The sequence below is a fragment of the Cynocephalus volans genome, chromosome 2, assembly GCF_027409185.1.
Source record: "Cynocephalus volans isolate mCynVol1 chromosome 2, mCynVol1.pri, whole genome shotgun sequence".
NCBI lineage: Eukaryota > Metazoa > Chordata > Mammalia > Dermoptera > Cynocephalidae > Cynocephalus > Cynocephalus volans.
In genome coordinates this window covers 65,363,954-65,386,536 of record NC_084461.1, presented here as the reverse complement: position 1 = coordinate 65,386,536, position 22,583 = coordinate 65,363,954, and the positions used below count along the sequence as shown (strand labels likewise).

The 22,583-nt window shown below is 34.3% G+C and overlaps 1 protein-coding gene across 1 annotated transcript in view; it reads left to right on the top strand.

Annotated features, from left to right (window-relative positions):
• Positions 1–22,325, top strand: part of TBCA (tubulin folding cofactor A) — a 79,734-nt gene extending 57,409 nt beyond the window's left edge. Inside the window, exons 2-4 of the mRNA XM_063087524.1 lie at positions 4,771–4,876; positions 20,251–20,337; positions 22,070–22,325. Of these exons, the coding sequence (XP_062943594.1) occupies positions 4,771–4,876; positions 20,251–20,337; positions 22,070–22,150 (274 nt within the window). The 3' untranslated portion in view covers positions 22,151–22,325. The remainder of the gene's footprint in view (positions 1–4,770; positions 4,877–20,250; positions 20,338–22,069) is intronic.
• Positions 22,326–22,583: the final 258 nt, after the last annotated feature.

The window sequence follows — 22,583 nt, the reverse complement described above, 5'->3', positions numbered from 1 at the left end:
GCTGGCAATTTGCCGTCTCTGTGCTAGCAAGTTTCTTTTACTATTTAAAAGGAACCTTTAGAGAAGTATCTGTAGTGATATGCATTAATGATTTAATTTTGAAGTTTAAATCTCAGAGGATTTACCTTAATATTAAAAATTATTTTTAAAGCAATTTTAAATTATAAGTCAGATACGGATTTCTGTACATGATATTCACATGTTCAGCTGTCGTGCTTGAACTTATCAGTACCTGTAACTTTCCTGCATCTGACTTTGTGGTCACAAGCTTTTTTTTTTCTTTCCCCCTTTTTGTTTTTGGTAACAGCTTTATTGAGATATAATTCACATAATATACTGTTCATCCATTTAAAGTCTGCAATTCATTGGTTTCTGGTATATTCATAGGGTGGTGCAACTATCACCACAATCATTTTTAGAAGTTTCCTCACCCCAAAAAGAAACTCCATACCCTTTCGCTATTGCCCTCCCAATTTTTCCATGTTCCAGTTCTAGGCAACCATTAATCTACTTTCTATCTCTATAGATTTGCCTGTTCCGGGTATATACTGTATATAGAATAATACAATATTTGGCCTTTTATATCTGGCTTCTTTTCACTTAGCATAATATTTTTCAAGGTTCATCTATGAATCAGTATTTCATTTCTTTTTATTGCCAAATAATATTCCATTGTATGGATATACCACATTTTTTTGTCCATTCATCAGTTAATGGATTTTTGGGTTATTTCCACATTTTGCCTATTATAATGTGCTGTGAACATTCATAGGCATGTTTTATGTGGACATATGTGTTATTTCTCTAGGGTATATACCTAGGAATGGAACTGCCAAGACATGTGGTAACTTTTTGTTTCACTTTTTGAGGAATGGCCAAACTTTTCCAAAGCAAATGCACCAGTTTTCACTGCCACACCACCAGCACTGTTTGATGGTTCCAATTTCTTCACATCCTTACCATCTCTTGTTATTTATCTGACTTTTTGACCAATGGGTGTATAGTGTTATCTCACTTTGGTTTTGATTTGCATTTTGCTCTTGACTAATGATGTTGAGTATCTTTTCATATGCTTATTGCACATTTGTATACTTTTGGAGAAATGTCTATTCAAGTTCTTTGCCCATTTTTTATTTGGGTTTTTTGTGTTTTTATTATTGTATTATAAGTGTTATTTGTACATTCCTTATACAAGTCCCTTATCAAATATATAACTTGCAAATATTTTCTCCCATTCTGTAGTTTTCTCTTCCTTTATAGTGTCCTTTGAAGCACAGAGTTTTTAAATTTTGATGAAGGCCAGTTTATCTGTTTTTCTCTTTTGTTGCTTGTGCTTTTGGTATTATGTCTAAAAATTCATTGCCAAATCTAAGGTCACCAAGATTTGTCCCTATGTTTTCATTTAAGAGTTTTATAATTACATTTAGATCTTTGATTCATTGAGTTAATTTTTGTTTATAATGTAAGGGAGTGAGGGGAATACAGGCTTTTTAATCTTAAAAACCAAACCAGACATAAAATATCTGAGAATACCAAAATATAAATAAGTAAAAAAATAAGAATTGGTAGGAGATAGATAAAACAAGACTGCCAAAATATTAATAATTGTTAAAGCTGAGTAATGGGTATATTGTATTGACATGCTTTTTTCTCTACATTTTTTTCTTTGAAAATATCCATGATAAAATGTTTTTATTCAGTTTCTTACCACTATTAATTGCATTGGTCTATCATTTGTATACTTAGAATGGCTTGGCATTGGACTATTAGTTATTAGATGGCCATAAGTACAAGTTTGATTGTAATTATAAAAATCTTATTTATAGTAAGAAAAACTATAAAATTTAAATAACAAACTAAGCTAAAACTTTTTTAGTCCAAGGTCTGTAAATTCTTGATTTATCTCAAAATTTTACTCTACTCAGCATTTTATGAACAGAATGTTTAAATGTGTTGTATACAAATTTGGGAAGAGTTCATGGATTTCTGCAAAGCACTTCTCAAATCTGTGTTAAGGGGCAGCTGTTCTGGAGAATGCCAAGGGGGTAAAAGTCTTCTTTTATCTCAAGTAAGTTTGCAGTTACACAGATTTCTTTGCTGCAAGACTTCTCAGGCTCTTTTATTTATTTATTTATTTATTTATTTTTTTGTCGTTTTTTCGTGACCGGCACTCAGCCAGTGAGTGCACCGGTCAGTCCTATATAGGATCCGAACCGGCGGCGGGAGGGTCGCCGCGCTCCCAGCGCAGCACTCTACCAAGTGCGCCACGGGCTCGGCCCTCAGGCTCTTTTAATATGCAACTACATATTATAAATCTTTAAGATTTGGCAAGCAGTGTTTTTTAAGCTTATTTGATGACTTGTATTACCATGGAAGCGTTTAGAAAACACTGGACTGCATATATAAAATTATATTATTTCATACATATACAGTTAAGTAGTTTAAGTTATTATTTGATTATTACCTGATGGTGGTTATATTTCTCCTTCTTGTAGCTATTTTTTCTGTTGCTCTTATTTTTTTATTTTCCTCTTATGTATTTGTCTAACTACTAAAAGTGACTAGATTTTGAAGTTGCTATGTTGTTCCTCTGTAGGTATGAATTTGTGAGGCAAATGGAAAATATTTTCAGTGAATTGTCTTTAAAAGATAATAAATTGTAATGTTATATTTGGATTTATTATTTTAACTAGTTCTGGATTTGCAGAACTTGCAAAGGAGAGCAGTGTTTAGAGAGTTACAAGTATTAGGTAGGTTTGGTATCTTTCTGATTGAATCTTACTTTGATTCCAGAAAATTTAGAAAATAGAGCTAAAGGAAAACTAGCAAACCTTAAAATTATTCAAATTGTGTTATTCAGAGATAATCTTAGCATCTATCTTTTTTTTTTTATAAAAGTAATACTTATAAATGGGGGGACCCACAAATTTTATTGAAAGGCATAAAATGAAAGCTTCTCTATTTACTTCCTAGCTGACCTTCCCTCCCCCAAATCATTGGGGCTTTTCTTCTCAGTTAACCACAACAGTAGGTTCTTATGTGTCCTTTGTTATTTGTTTTATGAGAATCCTTTTTTGTTTGTTTATAATTATGGCAATGTATAATTTATACCCTATTTTATACTTTGGTTTTTTCATTTGGACATATTTCACAGTGAGTGTATGAGGGTCATATAATATTCTACTATATGTACTATTAATGTTTTGCTATATTTCCTTTCATCTTTATAAATAACACAAGATTATGAAGGACAGGATGAGTCTTGCTAGCACACCTCAAAGTTCCTAACTGGAACACTTTAGAACTTAGTATGTAGTTTATGTGGTGATTTAAATCCTGACTTAAAATCTTTCCAGGTACCATAATAGTTTTTTGTGTTTTGTTTTGTTATTTTTAGATTTGTGAACTTATATTAAGTTCTATTAGAGTATGAAAATTAAATCATGTTTTGAAACATACTTAAAAATCTTCATTGCAAATAATAGACAAAAGCCATATTCTAATTTGGTTTTTCAGTTTAATTCCAGCAATATTGGTCTAGAAGTAAGCAAGCTAGCCAGATGGAAAAGCTACTTTTTAATATGTACGGACTCTGAAAGCTTTTTCTTCTGTTCTTTAGATAATGTGTATATAGGAATATTAATATTTTCTTGGGCTACACTTTTCTTTTATGTTAATACTTTGACCAGAATTAGGGGAAATTGAGCTATTGCAGTTAATTGAATTTTGGTTATCTGAGGAATAGTCAGCAGAACTTTGTATTTTACTTTTTCTTATTGTTGACAATCTTCCTGATCTATATCAATACCTTTTCTTGCTTTAGTAAATAAATACTAATTTGTTTCCACTACTTGTCTTGTTAAATAATTTTGTTGTTGAAAATAATCTAATCTTGGGCCGGCCCTGTGGCTCACTCGGGAGAGTGCGGCGCTGGTAGCACCAAGGCTGCGGGTTCGGATCCTATATAGGGATGGCCGGTGTGCTCACTGGCTGAGCATAGTGTGGACAACACTGTGCCAAGAGTTGCGATCCCTTACCGGTCAATAAAAAAAAAAAAAAAGAAAAGAAAAGAAAAGAATCTAATCTTTCTTTGTTTTGGACTTGGCATGTAGTGTACTGATTTTTTTTTTCCCCAGTAAGCTGAGCTTTTACCATTATGTTGTTTCAAGTACATGTATAACAATGGAATAGTGTTTGGCTATTAAGAAAAACGATATCCTATCATTTGCAACAACATGGATGGAACTGGAAACCATCATGTTAAGTAAAGTAAGTCAGGCACAAAAAGACAAATACCAAATGATATCACTCATATGTGGAATATAAAAAAAACAAATCATTGTGCAGTATATCCATGTATTGAAACAACATACCATACCCCACAAAAATGTACAAAAAACTGTTCAAAAAAAAAAAAAAGATTTGGGAAACCTATCAGTCAAAAAAGCAACACAGAGATGTTAGTACATGATAATTTTGAATGTCGTTTTCACATTGTAAATGTAAGATAATGGAGTGGGGTTTTAATTTAAAAATTAAGAATTTCTTGCTTCAATAGATTGCAATTGTTTTAGGCAGGTATAGGACTTAAGAGCATGAGGATCATTTTTGCATCTATGGCTAGAGTATTTTTTTTCTCTTCCTCCCTCCCCCCATCTAGTATGTCTGGTATTTTAATTATGTTTTATATTTACATAGTTTCTTTATTTCTTGTGGTCTATTCTTTAGAAAGAAAGCTAATTCTTTGAAACATTTTTGGCTTATTTATAGATTGGTCAAAGAAAAAGTAATGTATGAAAAAGAAGCAAAACAACAAGAAGAAAAGATCGAAAAAATGAAAGCTGAAGATGGTGAAAATTATGCCATTAAAAAGCAGGTAAAATTATATCTTTAATAATGGTAGGTAACATTTACGGAATACCGTATTAACTAATGTATTCTTTACAGCAGCCCTCTGAGATGGTACTGTTATTTACTTATTTACTATTAAAACCTCCATTTAGAGATAAGGAAACTGAAACACAGGTTCGGTTTAAATAACTGACCAGGGTCACATAATTGCTAAGTGGCATAGCTAGGATTTGAACACAGGCATTCTGGCTCTAGAATCTGTACTCTTAACCACTAAACTGTACTGCCTCTTCAATTTTAAGTATTAAATATAAAAATGGGCTAATCTTATATTAAATATACTTATATATTTAAATTCACAAATGTTTTCTCCAAACTGATGTGAATGAAGACTACCAAAGTGAAGTATGTGTTACATTTTTTAGTGGTTACTTCTAATTGTTCTCATGACAAATTTCAGTCTCCTTAGCATTGGATACAAGGCTCTTCTGGATTTTGGCATCTGATTATCTCTCTAACCGCATCTCTTACCAATCTTAGGTTCCTGCCTTTTAGTTCCCTGCACATATCTTTTCTTTTTTTATCTCTGAGATTTTGCACATGTCTGATATTCTCCTTATTCCTCCCACCTGCCTCTTCTTATTAACACCTTTTCATCCTTCAAGCCTCCCCTACACCTACCTCTACACTGAGGTGGCCCTTGCATTCCCAAAATACCTTCTTTATTCCCATCGTAGCATTTATTGAATGTTCACTCTCAGCTGACACTTCATAATTTCTTGAGAAAATAGAGGCTATCAGGGACCTTCCTCGTATTCCCACCACAAAATCTTTCAGCCTACCTGCATCTATACCCATACTGCCTTCCTGTGGGAGTGGATTATTTGCCCTAGCTCTTGTCGTAACTATCAGTGACATTATCATTCCTTTATCCTCATCTTACATACCTCAACAACATTTGACACAAGTAACCACTTTCTCCTTGAGACACTCTCTTACGTTGGCATCTTTGATAGAATAGCCTCCTAGACTTCCTCCTGTTTCACTCCCATTATTTCTCAGTCTCCTTTGCTGAATTTCTGTCTCTTTCTCTCCCTCTCCTCCCCGACATGTATATATACTTTTTTTTTTTAACCTTAAGAGTTCTGTCTACAATCCCTCTCTAGGTAATCTCGTATCATTTTTATAGCCTTAAATACCATCTTTATGCCTGTTCATTTATTCATTTAACAGATTTTTATTCATCACATGTTACATGCCAAACACTGATCTAAGCACTCTTTTAGGCATGGCATTAAAAAAAGTCCCTGCTTGCTTGGCATTTATTCTAGTGCCAGTGACTCTCAAGTTTATATCTCTGAGTCTGACTCCAGATACATGTATCCAACAAACTTGACAGCTTCTTCATTGTCCAAAATAAAACTCTTGATCTTCTCCCATACCCAATCTAATGGCCTAAGCAAAAAGCTATTCTATCTCTCGTTTTTCCCATATCAGTAACTGGTACCTCCACTTTACAGATACCCAAGGCAAAAATTTAATGGGTCCCTTCTTAATACTTCTATCTTTTTCTAATAACCACATCTAATATCACCAAGTCGTATTTTTGATTTCCTCTATGTAGCCACATATTGGTATATCATTGACTACATATGCAGATGTGAAAGGGACCCACAGCCCTGTTAAAGTTCTTTCTTTTGTAGTCATGGTTTATAACATGATTTGTTAGATTCATAGTCAACCTAGTACTTATATTCAAAAAATACCATCCCATGTCTAATTACAGAACAGTAGTCTTTTCTGTTTGTTGCTATTGTCAACCTGCTGTGTATGCAGCTGTCAACTGCAGTTTCATTTCAGAGTCTCCTGAAAAGTTGTCTTTAACCCAGACTACATGCTTTTCTCAATTTCCTTTTCCTAGCTTAGCTATATTGTGGCCATTCATGTTTTTAATTATATATAATGTGTATTGCATTGTCAGAAGGCATGGGCAAAATCATCTAACACAAAGTCTACTTTATATGTGTAGAATATCATGTAATTTATTGAATACCGTACCAAAAGTGAAAAACAGAATGGTTGTTTGGGTACTTGAAGTATGGTTTCTACTGAATGCATTTTGCTTTTGCACCATTGTAAAGCTGAAAAATCATAACTTGAGGACTGTCTGTAGATGTTTCTATCTTTTTCCTAAAAATGAAGGGAAAATTTTTTTCATTAAATATATGGAAAATATTAGGAAGCTTCAGTCAGCAAAGAATTTGACCAGGGGTCTCTCACAAGGCTGATTCTGCAAGAAATACCCAGGTTGCTTTTAATAATAAAAATATTATGGGAAATAACTTCAGTCTTGCAAGGAAATATTTTTGGCTCTTGGTACCTATACTCAGGTTTATAAATAGTTTTCTGTTAGTACACTTGCTTTTTTGTTTTTTTGTTATAGATTCACAGGAAATTGTAAAAAATATCGAGGGAAGTTTTATACTCCCTTCACCCTTCTTCACCCAGTGTTAGCAACTTGCGTAATTGTAGTACAGTATCCAAACCATGAAATTGACATTGGTATACCACAACACTTACTCATATTTCTCTAGTTGTACATGCATTCATTTGTGTGTGTGTGTATAGTGTGTGTGCAATTCTATCACGTGCGTAACGTGTAACTACTACCATAATCAGGATGGAAAACTATTCTATTACAAGGCTCCCTCATGCTACCTCTTTACAGCCTCCCCTATCCGCTCCACCCCCTAAACCCTAACTACACTCTTTCAACAATGTCATATAACGTGGAAAGTAACCATACAGTATGTAACCTTTTAAAGTTGGGTTTTTCCATTTAGCATAATTCCCTTGAGGTCCATCGAAGTTGTTGAGTATATCAGTAGTTTGTTCCTTATTGCTGAGTAGAGTAGTATTCCGTGGTATGGATGTTCCACAGTTTAACCATTGAAGGACATTTGGATTATTTTCAGGTTTTGGCTGTTATGGAAGAAGTTGCTGTGAACATTTGTGTACAGTTTTTACATGAACAAAAGTTTTCATTTCTGTAGGATAAATGCCCAAGAATGCAATTACTGGGTAGTATCAGTGCACTTTTTTGTTTTAAAAGAAACTGCCAAACTCTTTTCCAGAGTGCCTGTACCATTTTGTTCCAACCAGCAATGCGTGAATGATTCAATTTCTCTACATCCCGGCCAGCATTGTGTTGTCACTATTTTTTTATGTTAACTTTTAGCCATCACCTATATGATAGGTATGTAGTGATATCTAATTGTGCTTTTAACTTGCGTTTTTCTAATGGCTAATAATGTTGAACATCTTTTCATGTGCTCATTTGCTGTCTGTATATCTTCTTGATTGAAATATCTTTTCACGTCTTTTGTCCACTTTCTAACTGGGTGCTTTTTTTTTTTTACTCTTAAGTTTTGAGAGTTCTTTATATATCCTAGACACATGCCCTTTTGTGGCCATGTAGTTTGCACATATTTCTTTGTATGTAATTTGTCTTTTTATACTCATAGTCTTTTACTGAGTAACAGTTTTTAATTTTGAGAATGTCCAATTTGTCAGTACTTCCTTTTATGAATCATACTTTTGGTCTCAAGTCTAAGGCTTCTTTGCTAGTCCTAGCTAGTCCCAAAGATTTTCTACTTTTTCCTAAATTTTGTGTGGTGTTCTGTTTCACATTTAAGTCTTTGGTCCATTTTGAGTTAATTTTTATATAAAGTATGAAGTTTAGTTTGAGGTTTATTGCTTTGCCAATGAATGACCAGTTGATCCCAGCATTTCTTAAAAAGGCTATTCTTCCTCTGTTGAATTTGTTCTGTACTTTTGTCAAAATACAGCTGGAAATATTTGTGTGGGTCTGTTTTGAGGTTCTGTCTTCCAGTCCATCAATCTTTGTCTATCCTTTTATCAGTACTGTATTGTCTTAATTATTGTAACTATATAAGTAAGCCTTAACATTGCGGAGAGTGAGTCCTCTCAATTTATTCCTTTTTTTTTTTTTTTCAAAATTGATTTAGCTATTCTAGTTCTTTTGCCTTTTCATATAAATTTAAAAATAAGCTTGTTTATGTCTATAAAATACCTCTGATAGGAATTATATTAAGCCTATAGATGAATTAGGGGAGAATTAATATCTTTTCTATGTTGAGATTTCCAGTCAGTGAACATGCTAATTCTATCAGCATTTTGTAATTTTCAGCATACAGATCCTGTATGTGTTATAGATTTATACTTAAGTATTTGGTTTTTGTTGGAAGTATATAAATGGTATTGCTTTTAGTTTGGATTTTGACATACAGTATTTGTTGTTAGATATAAAAGTGAAGTTGGTTTTTTGGTTTTTTGTGTGTTGATCTTGTAACCTACAACCTTACCAAACTCACTTAGTTCTGGGCATTTTTTTGTAGATTCTTTCTGATTTTCTACATAGACAATCATATCATTTGCAAAGACGGACAGTTTTGTTTCTTCATTTCCAATCTGTATATCTTTTTTTCTTTTTTTCTTTGCCTTATTACATTAGCAAGAACTTAACGATACTGTATTGAATAAGAGTGGTGGGAGTGGACATGCTTACCTGGTTCCCAGTCTTCGGGAGAAAGCATTCAGTTTTTTACCATTAAGAATAATTTTATCTGTAGGTTTCTTATAGATGGTCTTTATCAAGTTGATGAAGTTCCCCTCTATTCTTTGCTGAGTGTTTTTGTCATGAATTGGTGTTGGATTTTGTCAGCTGCTTTTTCTGTGTCATTTGATGAAATGATAGGAATTTTCTTCTTTGATCTGTTAATATTGCAGATTACATAGATTGATATTCAAATATTGAATCAGCATTTCATACCTGGAATAATTCCCACTTGATCATGATGTATAATTCTTTTTATACATTGCTGAATTCAGTTTGCTAATATTTTGTTGATGATTTTTACATCTTCAGTTTTCTTTTTTTTTTTTTTTTTTTTACTCTGTCTAGTTTTGGAATCAGGTTAATATATTGGTTTCATAAAATGAATTGGGAAGTATTCTCTCTCTTCTGTTTTCTTGAAGAATTTGTATAAAATTGGTATTCTTTTTTAAATGTTTGGGAGAATTATCTATTGAAACCATCTAGGCCTGAAGATTTCTTTTTTTCAGGAACTATTAAATTACAACTTCAATTTCTCTAATAAACTTATAGGACTATTTAAGTTATTGGTTGGGTTTTGGTGATTTGTAGTTTTTGAGGAATTGGTCCATTTCTTCAGTTGTTTAATTTATGAACATTATGAACAATATTATAACTTTCATGTTGTTTCTTTATTCTCTTTTTAATGGTTGCAGGATCTGTAGTGATATTCTGTATTTTGGCACTGTTCTTGGTGATTTGTGCCTTTTCATTTTGTCTTGCTAGAGGTTTATCAATTTTTTTCTCTTCCAAAAAAATTTTAAAAATTAAAAAAAATTTTTTTTCACTGCACATGTTTATGGAGTACAAGTTGTTTCAATATATGCGTATATTTTATAATGATCTAATCAGAATAGTTAGCATGTCTGTCACCTAAATATTTATTATTGCTTTGTGGTCATGACATTCAAGATCCTCTTTTCTGGTTATCTTGAATTATACAATACAGTATTAGCTATTTCACCCTAGGGCACCAGAACTTATTCTTTTTGTCTAAGTGTAACTTTGTACCAGTCTACCAATCTTTCTCCAGTCCCCCTCCCCACTCCCTTTCTCTGCCCCTAGCAACCAGTATTCTATTCTCTATTTCTTTTTTTCATTTATTTTTCTTAATTGACCCATGATATTTGTATATAATTATGGAGTACAATATGATGTTTACAATGATCATATCAGGGTGGTTAGTATGTCCATCACCTCAAACATTTGTCACTTCTTTGTTACTTAGGAACATGCAATATCCTCTTGACTAGCTATTCAAAGATACATAGTTCTTTGTTGTATCTGTAGTCTCCCTATATTACTGTAGAACCCTAGATCCTATTCGTCCTATCTGTCCAATATTTTGTATTCACTGGACACCCTCTCCCCATCCTCTCCTTCCCCTTTTCCCCACCAGTCTCTAATAATCTCTATTCTATTCTCTACTTCTGTGAGATCAGCTTTTTTGGCTTCCACAGAGGAGTGAGAGAGAACATGCGGTATTTCTCTCTCTGTGCTTGGCTTATTTTACTTAACATAATTTTCTTCATTCTCATCCATGTTGCTGCAAATGACAGAATTTCATTTTAAAAAAATTTTTAATACTAAGTAGTATTAAATAGTAATATTTCTATTTTTAATACTGAGTAGTAGGCCATTGTGTATATATACCACATTTTCTTTATCCAATTATCTTTTCAAGGACATTTAGGTTGGTTCGAACTAATGGCTACTATGAAGAGAGCCAAAATAAACATGGGAGTGCAAGTGTCCCTGCAAGTATTTGATTTCCATTCCTTTGGATATATACTCAGTAGTGGAATTGCTGGATTATATGCTAGTTCTACCTGTAGTTGTTTGAGAAATCTTCATATTGTCTTCCATATTGGCTGTACTAATTTACATTCCCACCAGCAATGTGTAAGAGTTCCCCTCTTCACGTCCTCGTTAGCATTTGTTATTTTCTTTCTTTTTGATAATAGTTATTCTAACTGGGGTGAGATGATATCTCATTGTTGTTTTGATTTCTGTTTCTCTGATGATAAGTGACATTGAGCATTTTTTCATATGTCTATTGCCCATTTGTATGTCTTCTTTCAAAAAATATCTATTCAGTTCCTTTGGCCATTTTTTAATCAGATTATTTGTTTTTTCACTATTGAGTTGAGTTCTTGTCTATTCTGGATATCAGTCCCTTCTCAGATGCATAGTTTGCAAATATTTTCTCCCATTCTACAGGTTGTCACTTTATTCCATTGATTGTTTCCTTTACTGTGAAGAAGCTTTGTAGTTTGATATAACCCTGTTTTTTTAATTTTTGCTTTTGTTCCCTGTGCTTGTTAAGCATTATTCATAAAATCCTTGCCCAGACTTATGTCCTGAAGTGTTTCTCCTATGTTTTGCTCTAGAATTTTATAGTTTCAGATCTTACATTTAAGTCTTTAATCCACTTTGAGTTAATGTTGGTATATGGTGAGAGATAAGAGTCTAATTTCATTCTTCTGCATATGGGTCTCTAATTTTCCCAGCATCATTAATTGAACAGACTGTCCTTTCCCCAGTGTTTGTTCTTTGATCCTTTGTCAAAAATCAGTTAGCTGTAGGTAAGTGGATTTATTTCTGAATTCTCTATTCTGTTACATTGATGTATGTATACTGTTTTTATACTATATTTTGAAGTCAGGGAGTGTAATACCCACAGCTTTGTTCTTTTTGCTCAGAATTGCTTTGGCTATACAGGGTCTCTTGTTGTTCCATATAAATTTTTGAATTTTTTCTTCTATTTCTGTGAGGTATGTCATTGGTAGCTTGGGGATTACATTGAATCTGTAGATTGTTTTGGGTTATACAGTCATTTTGATGATATTGATTCTTCCAATCTATGTGCATGGGATGTCTTTCCATTTTTTTGTGACTTCTTTAATTTCTTTAATCTGTGTTTTCTAGTTTTCATTGTAGAGATCTTACACCTCCTTTGTTAAATTTATGCATAGATATTTTATTTTTTGTTGTTGCTATTGTAAGTGGGATAGCTTTCTTGGTTTCTTTTTCTGCTAGTTTATTGCTGATGTATAGAAGTGCTACTGATTTTTGTATGTTGATTTTGTATCCTGCAACTTTACAGAATATGTTTATCAGGTCTAGGAGTTTTTGGTAGAGTCTTTAGGTTTCTCTCTCTATAAAATCATGTCATCTGCAAACAGAGACAACTTGACTTCCTCATTTTCAGTTTGGATGCCCTCTTTCTCCTGCCTAATTGCACTGGCTAGGACTTCCACTACCATGTTGAATGCATGCATCCTTGTCTTGTTCCAGTTCTTAGTGGGAAAGCTTTTAGCTGTTTTTTTTTTTTTTTTTAAGTCTGTCTTATCTGAAATAGGTATAGCTACTCCTTCTCTCTTGTGTTTTCCATTTGCGTGGAATATTTTTTCCATCCCTTCACTATCAGTCTCTGTGTGTCTTTGTAGGTAAGGTGTGCTTCTTATAGGCAGCATATGGATGGGTCATGTTTTTTTAACCCATTCAGCCAGTCTGTGTCTTGAAGTTGGAGTATTTAATCTGTTTATATTCAAGGTTGTTATTGATATGTGAGGTCTTACTCTTGTTATTTTGTTGGTTGTTTTCCAATTGTTTTGTGTATCCTTTGTTCCTTTCTATGTCTCTTAATGTTATCCTTGTGGTTTGGTGTTTTTCTTTATTGATAAGATGTGATTCCTCTCTATTTCTAATTCGTGTATCTAGTCTATCAGTAGGTTTCATATTTTCAGGTCTTTTCACAATGGTTGTTATTTTTTTTTTTCTCTTCTAGATGTAGGACTCCTCTAATCATTTCTTGTAAGGCCAGTCTGGTGGTGATGAATTCCTTTAATTTTTGTTCTTTTGAGAAACACTTTATTTCTCCTTCATTTCTGAAGAATAGCTTTCCTGCATATAGTATTTTTGGCTGGTAGTTTTTTTCTTTCAATACTTGACAATATTATCCCATTCTCTCCTGTCCTGGATGGTTTCTGCTGAGAAGTCTGCTGTTAGTACAATGGAGATTCCCTTATAAATGACTTGATGTTTTTCTCTTGCTGTTTTTAGAATTCTCTCCTTGTTTTTAACTTCAGATAGTTTGACTACAGTGTTTCTTGGGGATGACCTATTTGGGTTGAATTTGTTGGGACCTTTGAACTTCCTGGATTTTGGATATTCACATCTTTCTCAAGACTAGGGAAGTTTTCAACTATTGCTTCTTTAAATAGGTTTTCAATATTTTTTTTGTTTTCCTCTTCCTGTGGAATGCCCATAATTTGAATATTTGTTAGCTTAATAGTGTCCCATAGATCCTGTAAGCTTTGTTCATTCTTTTTCTCCTTTTTTCTTTTTTTGTCTTCCTATGTTATTTCAAAAGTGCTCTCTTCAGTATCAGAAATTCTTTCTTCTGCTTGATCTAGTCGGTTGTTGAGACCCTCAGATGTGTTTTTTATTTCATTCAATGAATTCTTCAATTACAATATATCTGCTTAATTTTTTTATAATGATGTCTCTCTTTGTTGAATTTCTTATTCAGATTGTGAATTGTTTTTCTGATTTTGTTGGACTCTGTATTTTCTTGTGTCTTGGTGCAGTTCCTTGAGATAATTAATTTGAATTCCTTTCCTGGCAAGTCAGCAATTTCTGATTCTTTGGGATCAGTTACTGGAGCATTATTTTGTGGTTTTTGGTGGTGTCATGTTACCTTGTTTTTCATGTTTCTTATTTCCCTGCTTTGATATCTGTGCATCTTGGTGGAACAGTCACCTTTTTGAGTTTTGTAGAGTGGCTTGCATGGGAAAATATTTTTATCTGCAAATGCATTCTAAAGTATTGATTAGGTAGAGTGTCATGGCTTTGTTCTGGATGGATGCAGTAGTGTAAACTCTGTGTCGTTTCTAGAGTTGTAATCAACTTCCACTATTACTGCAAGTGACTCATTGACCTATGCTTTGGAGGTTTGTGGGAGCAATGGCACTTCTTTGCCAGGGGAGGTATCACTGGCTTGGTTCACAGGCTGTGCACATGTACCCTGTGGGTCAGTCATCTCAGGAGCTGGCTCACTGGGGATGTGGTTGCTGGATTGATTCTCAGGCTGGTGTTGTGTGAGTATGGCATATCAGGGTCTGTGGAACTGGTTTGCCAGTAGCAGAGTCACTGGGCTGCTTCTCTGACCAGGGGCAGGCCCACCAAGGGCATGTCAGCCAAGCTGTTTCTCACTCAGATGTGTGTGCATGTGATGGGCCAAAGAAACATGGTCAGGTCTTCTAGTGGTGTGACAGCTGAGCTGTTTCTCTGAGCTGAGGATGTGGGTGTACTTTGGCTTGGCTAGCTGAGTATGGATCTGCCAGTGGCCCTTCAGCTGTGCTAGTTCTTGGGGCCTGATGCAAGGTCATGCTTCTCTCCCTGGTTCAGGAGCTGCTGAGCCCCTTCTCAGGAAGGGGGTGAGGCCACTAGGCAGGGCTGCCATAAAGAGGCCCATCAGTCACTTCTCAGGTGATGGGTGGGGCTACTAGGCAGGCTCACAGTTAGGGGGCCTGTCCAGCCACTCCTCATACTGTTGGCAAGGCTGTGAGGCAGGCTGCTTTCCAGTTGATGGGTAGGGCCTCTGGACAGGCCCACAGTGAAGGCATCTGTCTGGCTGCTTATCAGACTGTTGGAAAGGCCAGTAGACAGGCCCGCAGTGAAGTGACCTGTGTGGACACTGCTGGGCAGTGGGTGGGGCCTCTAGGCAGGCCCACCATGAAGTGGCCTATCCAGCTGCTTCTAGGCAGTGGGCAGGACCACTAGGCAAGCCTACCATGAAGTGACCCATCTGCCTGTTTCTGGGTGGTGGCTGGGACTACTAAGCCAGCCTATAGTGAAGTGATCTATCTGGCGGCTTCTGGATGGTGAGCAGGGCCACTAGGCACGCCTGCAGTGAGAGGGCCAGTGAAGCTGCTTCTAGGACTGTTGGCAAGGCTGCTAGGCAAGACTGTTCAGGAAGGAACTGCCTGGCCACTTCTCTGGGAGGGGCGGATACATTTTATTTCTACTTGCCCAAGGGTGTATTTGTTAGGGTAGAGACCTGTGAACTGTTTTTTCAGTTTGGGGGCTCAGGTGCACACAGCTCAGTCAGTTGAGGAGTGGGGGATGGTCCACCTGAGGAGGTCTGCCTGTCTGATCTCTGGCTGGGGATGTGGGAGTGCATCAGTTCAGCAGGACTAGGGTTGGCTTTCCAGACTGCAGAACCAGAGTCACAGCTGCTGTGAACCTATGCCTCAAGCCTCCAGGATCAGGGAGTTGTAGGCTTTTGTGTGCAGAATTTTAAGGCTGGGGGAGCGCCTTTGGCTAATGGCCCCAGGGGAGGGTGTGCTCCCATAACTGGCTCTGGTTTGAAGATGGCACCATCCTTCATTGGCTTGGGTCATCTCAAAGGTAGGGGGTGGGGAGTAACAGTTTTTGTTAGTGTTCAAGAGCAATGCAGCATGTGTATTATAGGCCTCTCCCCACACTTGGCTCCAGGCTTGTCCTGCCAAAGGATATGTGAGCCTCTGTGGTGAGGATGGGGGTTGGTGTGGGTCATCTGCCTACCTTTTTGCTGTAAGGGAAAATTCTTCCTGTACAGATCTCGGTATTGGAGACATGGCAGATGAGGCTGTGTGACTCTCTCTCCTCTCTGTGCCACCATATCGAGCTTTTGTGCTCCACCGAGATCTTGCCAGTCTCCTGCTCACTCCTATACTCTTCCATCGATGATCCTGTCAATATTTAGCTGTTAGTTGTTCTGGTCCTTTTCTGTGGAAGGAATGTGCCCTGGGCACCTCTAGTCTGCCATCTTGCCCCAACTCCTCTCTCCCATTCCAGCTTGTTTGAGTTTGAGTTTTCCCTGTTTTCCTTTTTTTAATTTCATTGATTTATGTTCTTATTGTTATTGTGTCCTTCCTTCTGCTTATTTTGAGTTTATTTTGCTCTTCTTCTAGGTTCTTGAAGTAAGAACTTAGATTATTAATTTGAGACCTTTCCTCTTTCTTAATGTAAGCATTCAGTGCTATAAATTTTCTTCTAGAAACTGCTTTAGGTGCATCCTATAAAATTTGGTGTGTTACATTTCATTTTTGTTTATCTGTGTATCTCTGTGTTTCCTTTGAGACTTTCTTACTGGCCCATGAGTTATTTAGAAGTATGTTGTTTAATTTTTAAAGAAGATTTTCCATCTTTCTGTTATTGATTTCTAATTTTACTCCATTATAGTCAGAGAATATGCTATATATGATTTAAGTTCCTTTAAATTGGGGGGGGGGTGTTGTTTATTTTTGTTCTTGTTTGTTGACCAAGGATATGGTCTACTGCAGTAAATGTTTCATGAGTACTTGAAAAGTATTTCTATTATCCTTTCTTAGATAGAGTGTTATATTCTCCTTTCTGAGGTAGGGTGTTCTATGAACATCAATTATAGTTTGTTGGTTGATGCTGTCATTCAGTTCTTTTATATATCTGCTAATTTTTCCTAGTATTTCTGATAGTGCTGTGAGTAGGGTATTGAGGTCCACAACTATATATGTAGATTTGTCTATTTCTCCTTTCAGCTCTGTCAGTTTTTGTTTTATGTATTTTGGAACTTTGCTGTTTAGTGCATTCAGATTTAGGATCACTATGTTTTCTTGATGGATTGATCATTTTATGATAATGTAATATCCCTCTTTGTCCCTAATTTTCTTTTTTTTGCTCTGGATACTACTTTAATGTTAAAGTAGAATTTCTGCTTTTTTAAAAAATTAATGTTTTATGATATATCTTTTTCCATCCTTTTATTTTCTATATATTTCATATTTGAAGTGAATTTCTTGTAGATCACATGTAGTTGGGTCCAGTCTGTGAATCTCTGTCTTTTAACTGGTGTATTTACACCATTTACATTTAAAGTAGTTACTGATATGTTAGAGCTCAAGAGCCCAAATTATTTTTGACTCATGGGATTCTTCTTACAGTCTTAACCATTCAGCAGTAACTACAAAACACAAGTCAAATAGATTTATTGACATGTGTCCACATTAACATTTTACCACCATGTAAAGGGAAAGACTTCATTATTGTTCCCTTAACCTCTGGAACACTCTAGAGCTCAGTCTGGCAAACTAATATGGTTACAATTAGTTCCAGAGACTGCCAGTAGTCAATATTAGTGTCTATAGATTATTATAGCTATAGATAGTCCCTGATAAATGATCTGGATCATTAAAGAAGCTAGAAACCTTATCCCAATTGAGCAGTAGCCAAAGAGCTTGACAGTGGCCTGATTATTTCACAGAACTCTTCTTTCTGAAAAAATGAAGAACTGCTAATTAAGACATCTCCTTTTTAATTCACATATGTTTGACTATAAAGGAAATTGATTCAATTTTAGGTTCAGCAGTTCATTCATTGTTATAACCTGAGCCTTGCTAAGCCTCCCCAAACTTCCATTTTACCTGAATAACTACCAAAAAAAAAAAAAAAAAATCATAACTGGTTTTAAAAACAATTAGACATAAGTAGGATTGCATCCTATTGGGTTCCCCAAAAGTTCCTTGCACCTTCCATTTTGTGCCTATATCCTGATTTAATCTTAGTCTTATCGTAGTCAACATTAGAATAAACTGATAGTTTATTCAGATATTTTAAACAGAGGCACCATTCATTTGGGTGACTACCTCTCAAGGGAAACACTTTGGAAGATAATATTCATTTAGTTAAGTTCAGGTATTTGGTGCTATGTCTTTACTACACTGTCTTTTTAAAATTATTCCTGACAGTTGTGGTTCATTATTACAAGGTAAAGTATATGACTTATAGCTTTGATGAAGTGGTTTATGGATTCCAAATTATAGTCATCACTTGTTCTTTTGGCTCCCTGTGGCATGGTCTTCTTGAAACAACATCAAATGTTTATTTTTGTTTTTATGCTCCTATACTAGATTGGAGGGCAGAGATCTTCTCTCTTTCATCTGTACATTCCCTGTACCTCACATTCTGCAGACATATAGTAAACTTATTGAATGAATTGGGGTGGTATATGATAGAGATTGAGCTTTAGCCCTGCTTACATCAGAAACCTCGATTTGATAGATGAATTGAGAATTCTTTCTCTATGATAATAGGTAGAATAATAATGAATAGAAGTTATTTTGGACAGAATTGTTTAAAGTTTATTTCAGTGATAACACTAAAGCTTTCAAAAATTTTTTTACAAATACACATTTTGACTTATCATGGATTTGACCTAATTCTTCATATTCATTTCATCTTAATTCCTATAAGCTGTTCCAAAGGGAATTCTGTAGGAGAGGAAATATGAATTACCAAATATGAAATGCTCCTGTCACTAATTTTTCACATGTATTCAAACTAACCAGATACATAAAATTAATTTAGTTGCAGTGATTAAATGTCTAGGCATAGTATGATTAGCTCTGATGTAAAGTCATGATCCTGTGTTTGAAATTTTCAACCTGTGCCTTATTAGTAGAAGAGTTATAAGTTCAGCAATAGATTTCCATATGAGAAAAATAGATGTGGATAAGAGAATATCCTCATATATTATAATTCTGATTTTTGTTTATGATATGAGGGATGACAAAACTATTAGGGAAAGGAAGAAGGTACTGGGACTTATTAAAGTTTCTATTAGAATACAATATTTTTACCATTAAATTATATCTTTCTATTTTACTTATATAAGCTACATAATAAATCTTAGTAAATTTCAGATTTTGTACACATTTCTCCAAAGGTATTTGACCAAACATTATTTTTTGGAAATAAATGTTTAGATGATCTCTCTGTCTCTTTCTAAGAATAGTTTCAAGAGATAAAGCTTCCTACTACCTTAAGAAAAAATCTTATTTGAAGTCCAACATCTGACACTAACTTATTCTCTCACTGATTGGGTTTCCCAGTCGTTGATTTGATTTTTTTCTTCTTTTATGATTTGGTAGGTTACAGTCCAGCTTTGAATGGTGGATTGTAAGTCCAGAAATATCCTTTAGAATAAATTGTGTTTAATTCTATAGTGTCTGTCTTCAAGAGGAACAGGCAAAAAGTTCAGATTCAGAGGGGTGCCACACTGGTAATTTGGCTCAAACTGCATGGGGAGAATAATCTCTCTCCTAAGATGAAGCACAAGGATAAGTAATAACTTTTTATGCATGATAAGCATCAAAAATATGAACCTGCTGGTCTTCGCTTTTCATTTTTCTTTACCTCTGTCTTTCAATGAGAACCTCCTGCAGTGTGCACACAATGTGATCAATAACTCAATAACGTTTTTCATGCAGTAATTATCTCCGTATGATATTATCTGAACACTGTTTTTCTTTATTACTCAAAAGATGCAGGAGATATTTATATAACCAGCTGATCCCATTTTGGATAAAGGTGCTTTGTGACAGCAGGGGAAATAGTTTATTTTAAATAGCCTTTTAAAACAAATGCTCTATGAAAAGCTTTTCCAGTTAATTCTCACTTAGCATTAGAAGGTGATTACCAAAAAAAGCTTAGTTCTAAAACTTCTACTTTGTAGATTTTACAGTGTGATAGCCTTTCTTTCTAACTTCTAATAAACACAATTTAAATGAAAATATTGAACCTTTTAACATAACCATAATTTCTTTCTGGTTCCTCTAAATCTTTAGATATTTACCAAGGTGTGAGTTAGACATACACAAGTTCTGCCACCTTTGCACATCTCACAGAGATTCTCGTTATAGGCAGAGATCCTACAAGAGTCCCGGATGATGATTCCAGATTGCCAGCGCAGGTTGGAAGCTGCATATACTGATCTTCAGCAGATATTAGTAAGTAAAAATTTCTTTCTTATACTTAAAATTTAAGTATTTAACACTGAGAACTAGTTGATGACATTTTTTATACACTTGTCCTGTATGTATACCTGTATGTTTTTAAGTAACAGAGTTTAAATTGTGTTTTGAGTTATGCCTCCAGTAAAAGTACTGTTTCCTAGCATGTTTATTCTATTTACTTAAACTTAGGTAATTAAATATATTTGAATTATGATGGTTAGGTATTCATAGTGCAATATTGTATAGCAGTATCTTGAATGATTGAGTTTTCATATATAATCTTTTTATTATTTATTTTCATATATAATCATTAAGGATGAGTCGACATTGAAATTTGAAAAGATTCAATGTTTCAAATGAATTTGGGCCCTTATTAAAATAAAGGAATTCTTTTGGATTCAAACCTAAATCAGAGAGAAGGAAAAAAAAAAAAAACCCGTGATACAGGCACTCCTCTCATATTAACTTGGAGCTGGATAACACTGTTATCATATCATTTTTATCATATCATATTTATATCATTGCTGATATAAATAAATGCCTCGTGATACCAAAGATAGATAAAGCAGGAAATAATTTCTGTGTTAAAATGCACCTGAAACAGGAAGCACCCAGTTGCACTTCCTGACAATTTAAATGTTTTTTTCTCTCATGAATCTAGTAGCTTAGAAAGTAATAGAAATTGCTTGAAAAAAAATGTCTTTGGGTGACATATTTGTGTATGAGGATGTTTTCAACAATATCTCTACCCTCGAAGGGCTTATATTTATTGACAGAGAACGAAGACATGGTTAAGGTATAATGTAGAGGTTTAAGAAATTCTTACCTTAGTCTGAGTTAAGCAAATTTTCAGTTCTTTTGCTTTGAATTTTTGTACTAAACATGTACATGCTTTATTCCCTCTGCTCTATAACAGTTTTTATGTCTCTATCTTTTAATGACCTTACATGAATTGCTGAACGTAGCTTCATTTAAAAATCAAACAAAATTTCCTATGTATAATAACTTAGATGATATTATTTCATTTGTCTGTTATCATTACAGTATATTAGTAAAAGTTTTCTGTATATCAGTGTCATGGAAAAACTCAATCTTTAAATATCAGAAAATGAAAGATGTTAATATTTTGCATCTTTTACTGTAGGGTATGTAATACTCATTAACAAGCAGACACTTAGAATTAGAAAAGTGATTTGCTTTTCTAATTCTGAGTGCAATTAATTTTTCTAATTCTAAGATCATATTTAACTCAGGTGTGGCACCAGTAGCTTTCTTTGTCATTGTGAGTAGTTGGAGGATTATTTTGGCCTGAATGTTTATATACACAACACATTAGTAAATCTTTTTTTGACTTTTAGTTCATTATTGGTAGTAGTCCTTTTTGTATGATGATGTCGTGTTGACAAAATGAGAATAAAAATTTTCTTTAAAATGTTTTGAAGTTTTTATTCAATTACTTAATGCTGATAGCTTTAGATGACCATGTTATTCACCTATTATATGAGAATATATTGTATGAGAATATACAGTGAAACAAAATCAAACCTATTATTTTTCCCTTCTCTGTAAAGAAGGTATAGAACTGTGAGAAACTTATGGAATTATAGTATATTCAGATGAGGACTGGGATCCTTTTTCTTTTAATTTTTGAGTTATTCACATTAATGATTTATAATATTTGAAATTTGAGATAGATAAACCTAATTTTTATTATATTTCATTTCAGGAAAGTGAAAAAGACTTGGAAGAAGCTGAGGAATATAAAGAAGCACGTTTAGTACTGGATTCAGTGAAATTGGAAGCCTGAAACTTTTCTGTACAGGATGTTTTTTGCATTAAATCCTGGGGTCTATTGTATAATTCATTATTTTTGACCACTGCTGTGTGTTCAAGTAGTATGAGAATGTGATTCTTTTTATGCAGTTACATATATTTTTCCTTGCCTAATTTAATGTGTTGAATAAATGAGTTCATCTACTAAAGCTGTTTATTTCAAACTTTACAAAATTTTTAAATTATAAATTTATAATTAAATCACATAGATATTTTTGACAGAGAATTAAAATCTGTTAGGTTCTATTTGAAGTCTAGATATTTTGCTCCATAAGCATGGATTGAGTTAAAAATAGGATATCATTTTTTAGATAAAAATCCAAGTTTTAAGCAGTTTTTCTGAATAGGGTGCAACTACCTGAGAAGAAAGGAAGAACTCTCTGTGGATAAGGCCTCATATTGTTTAT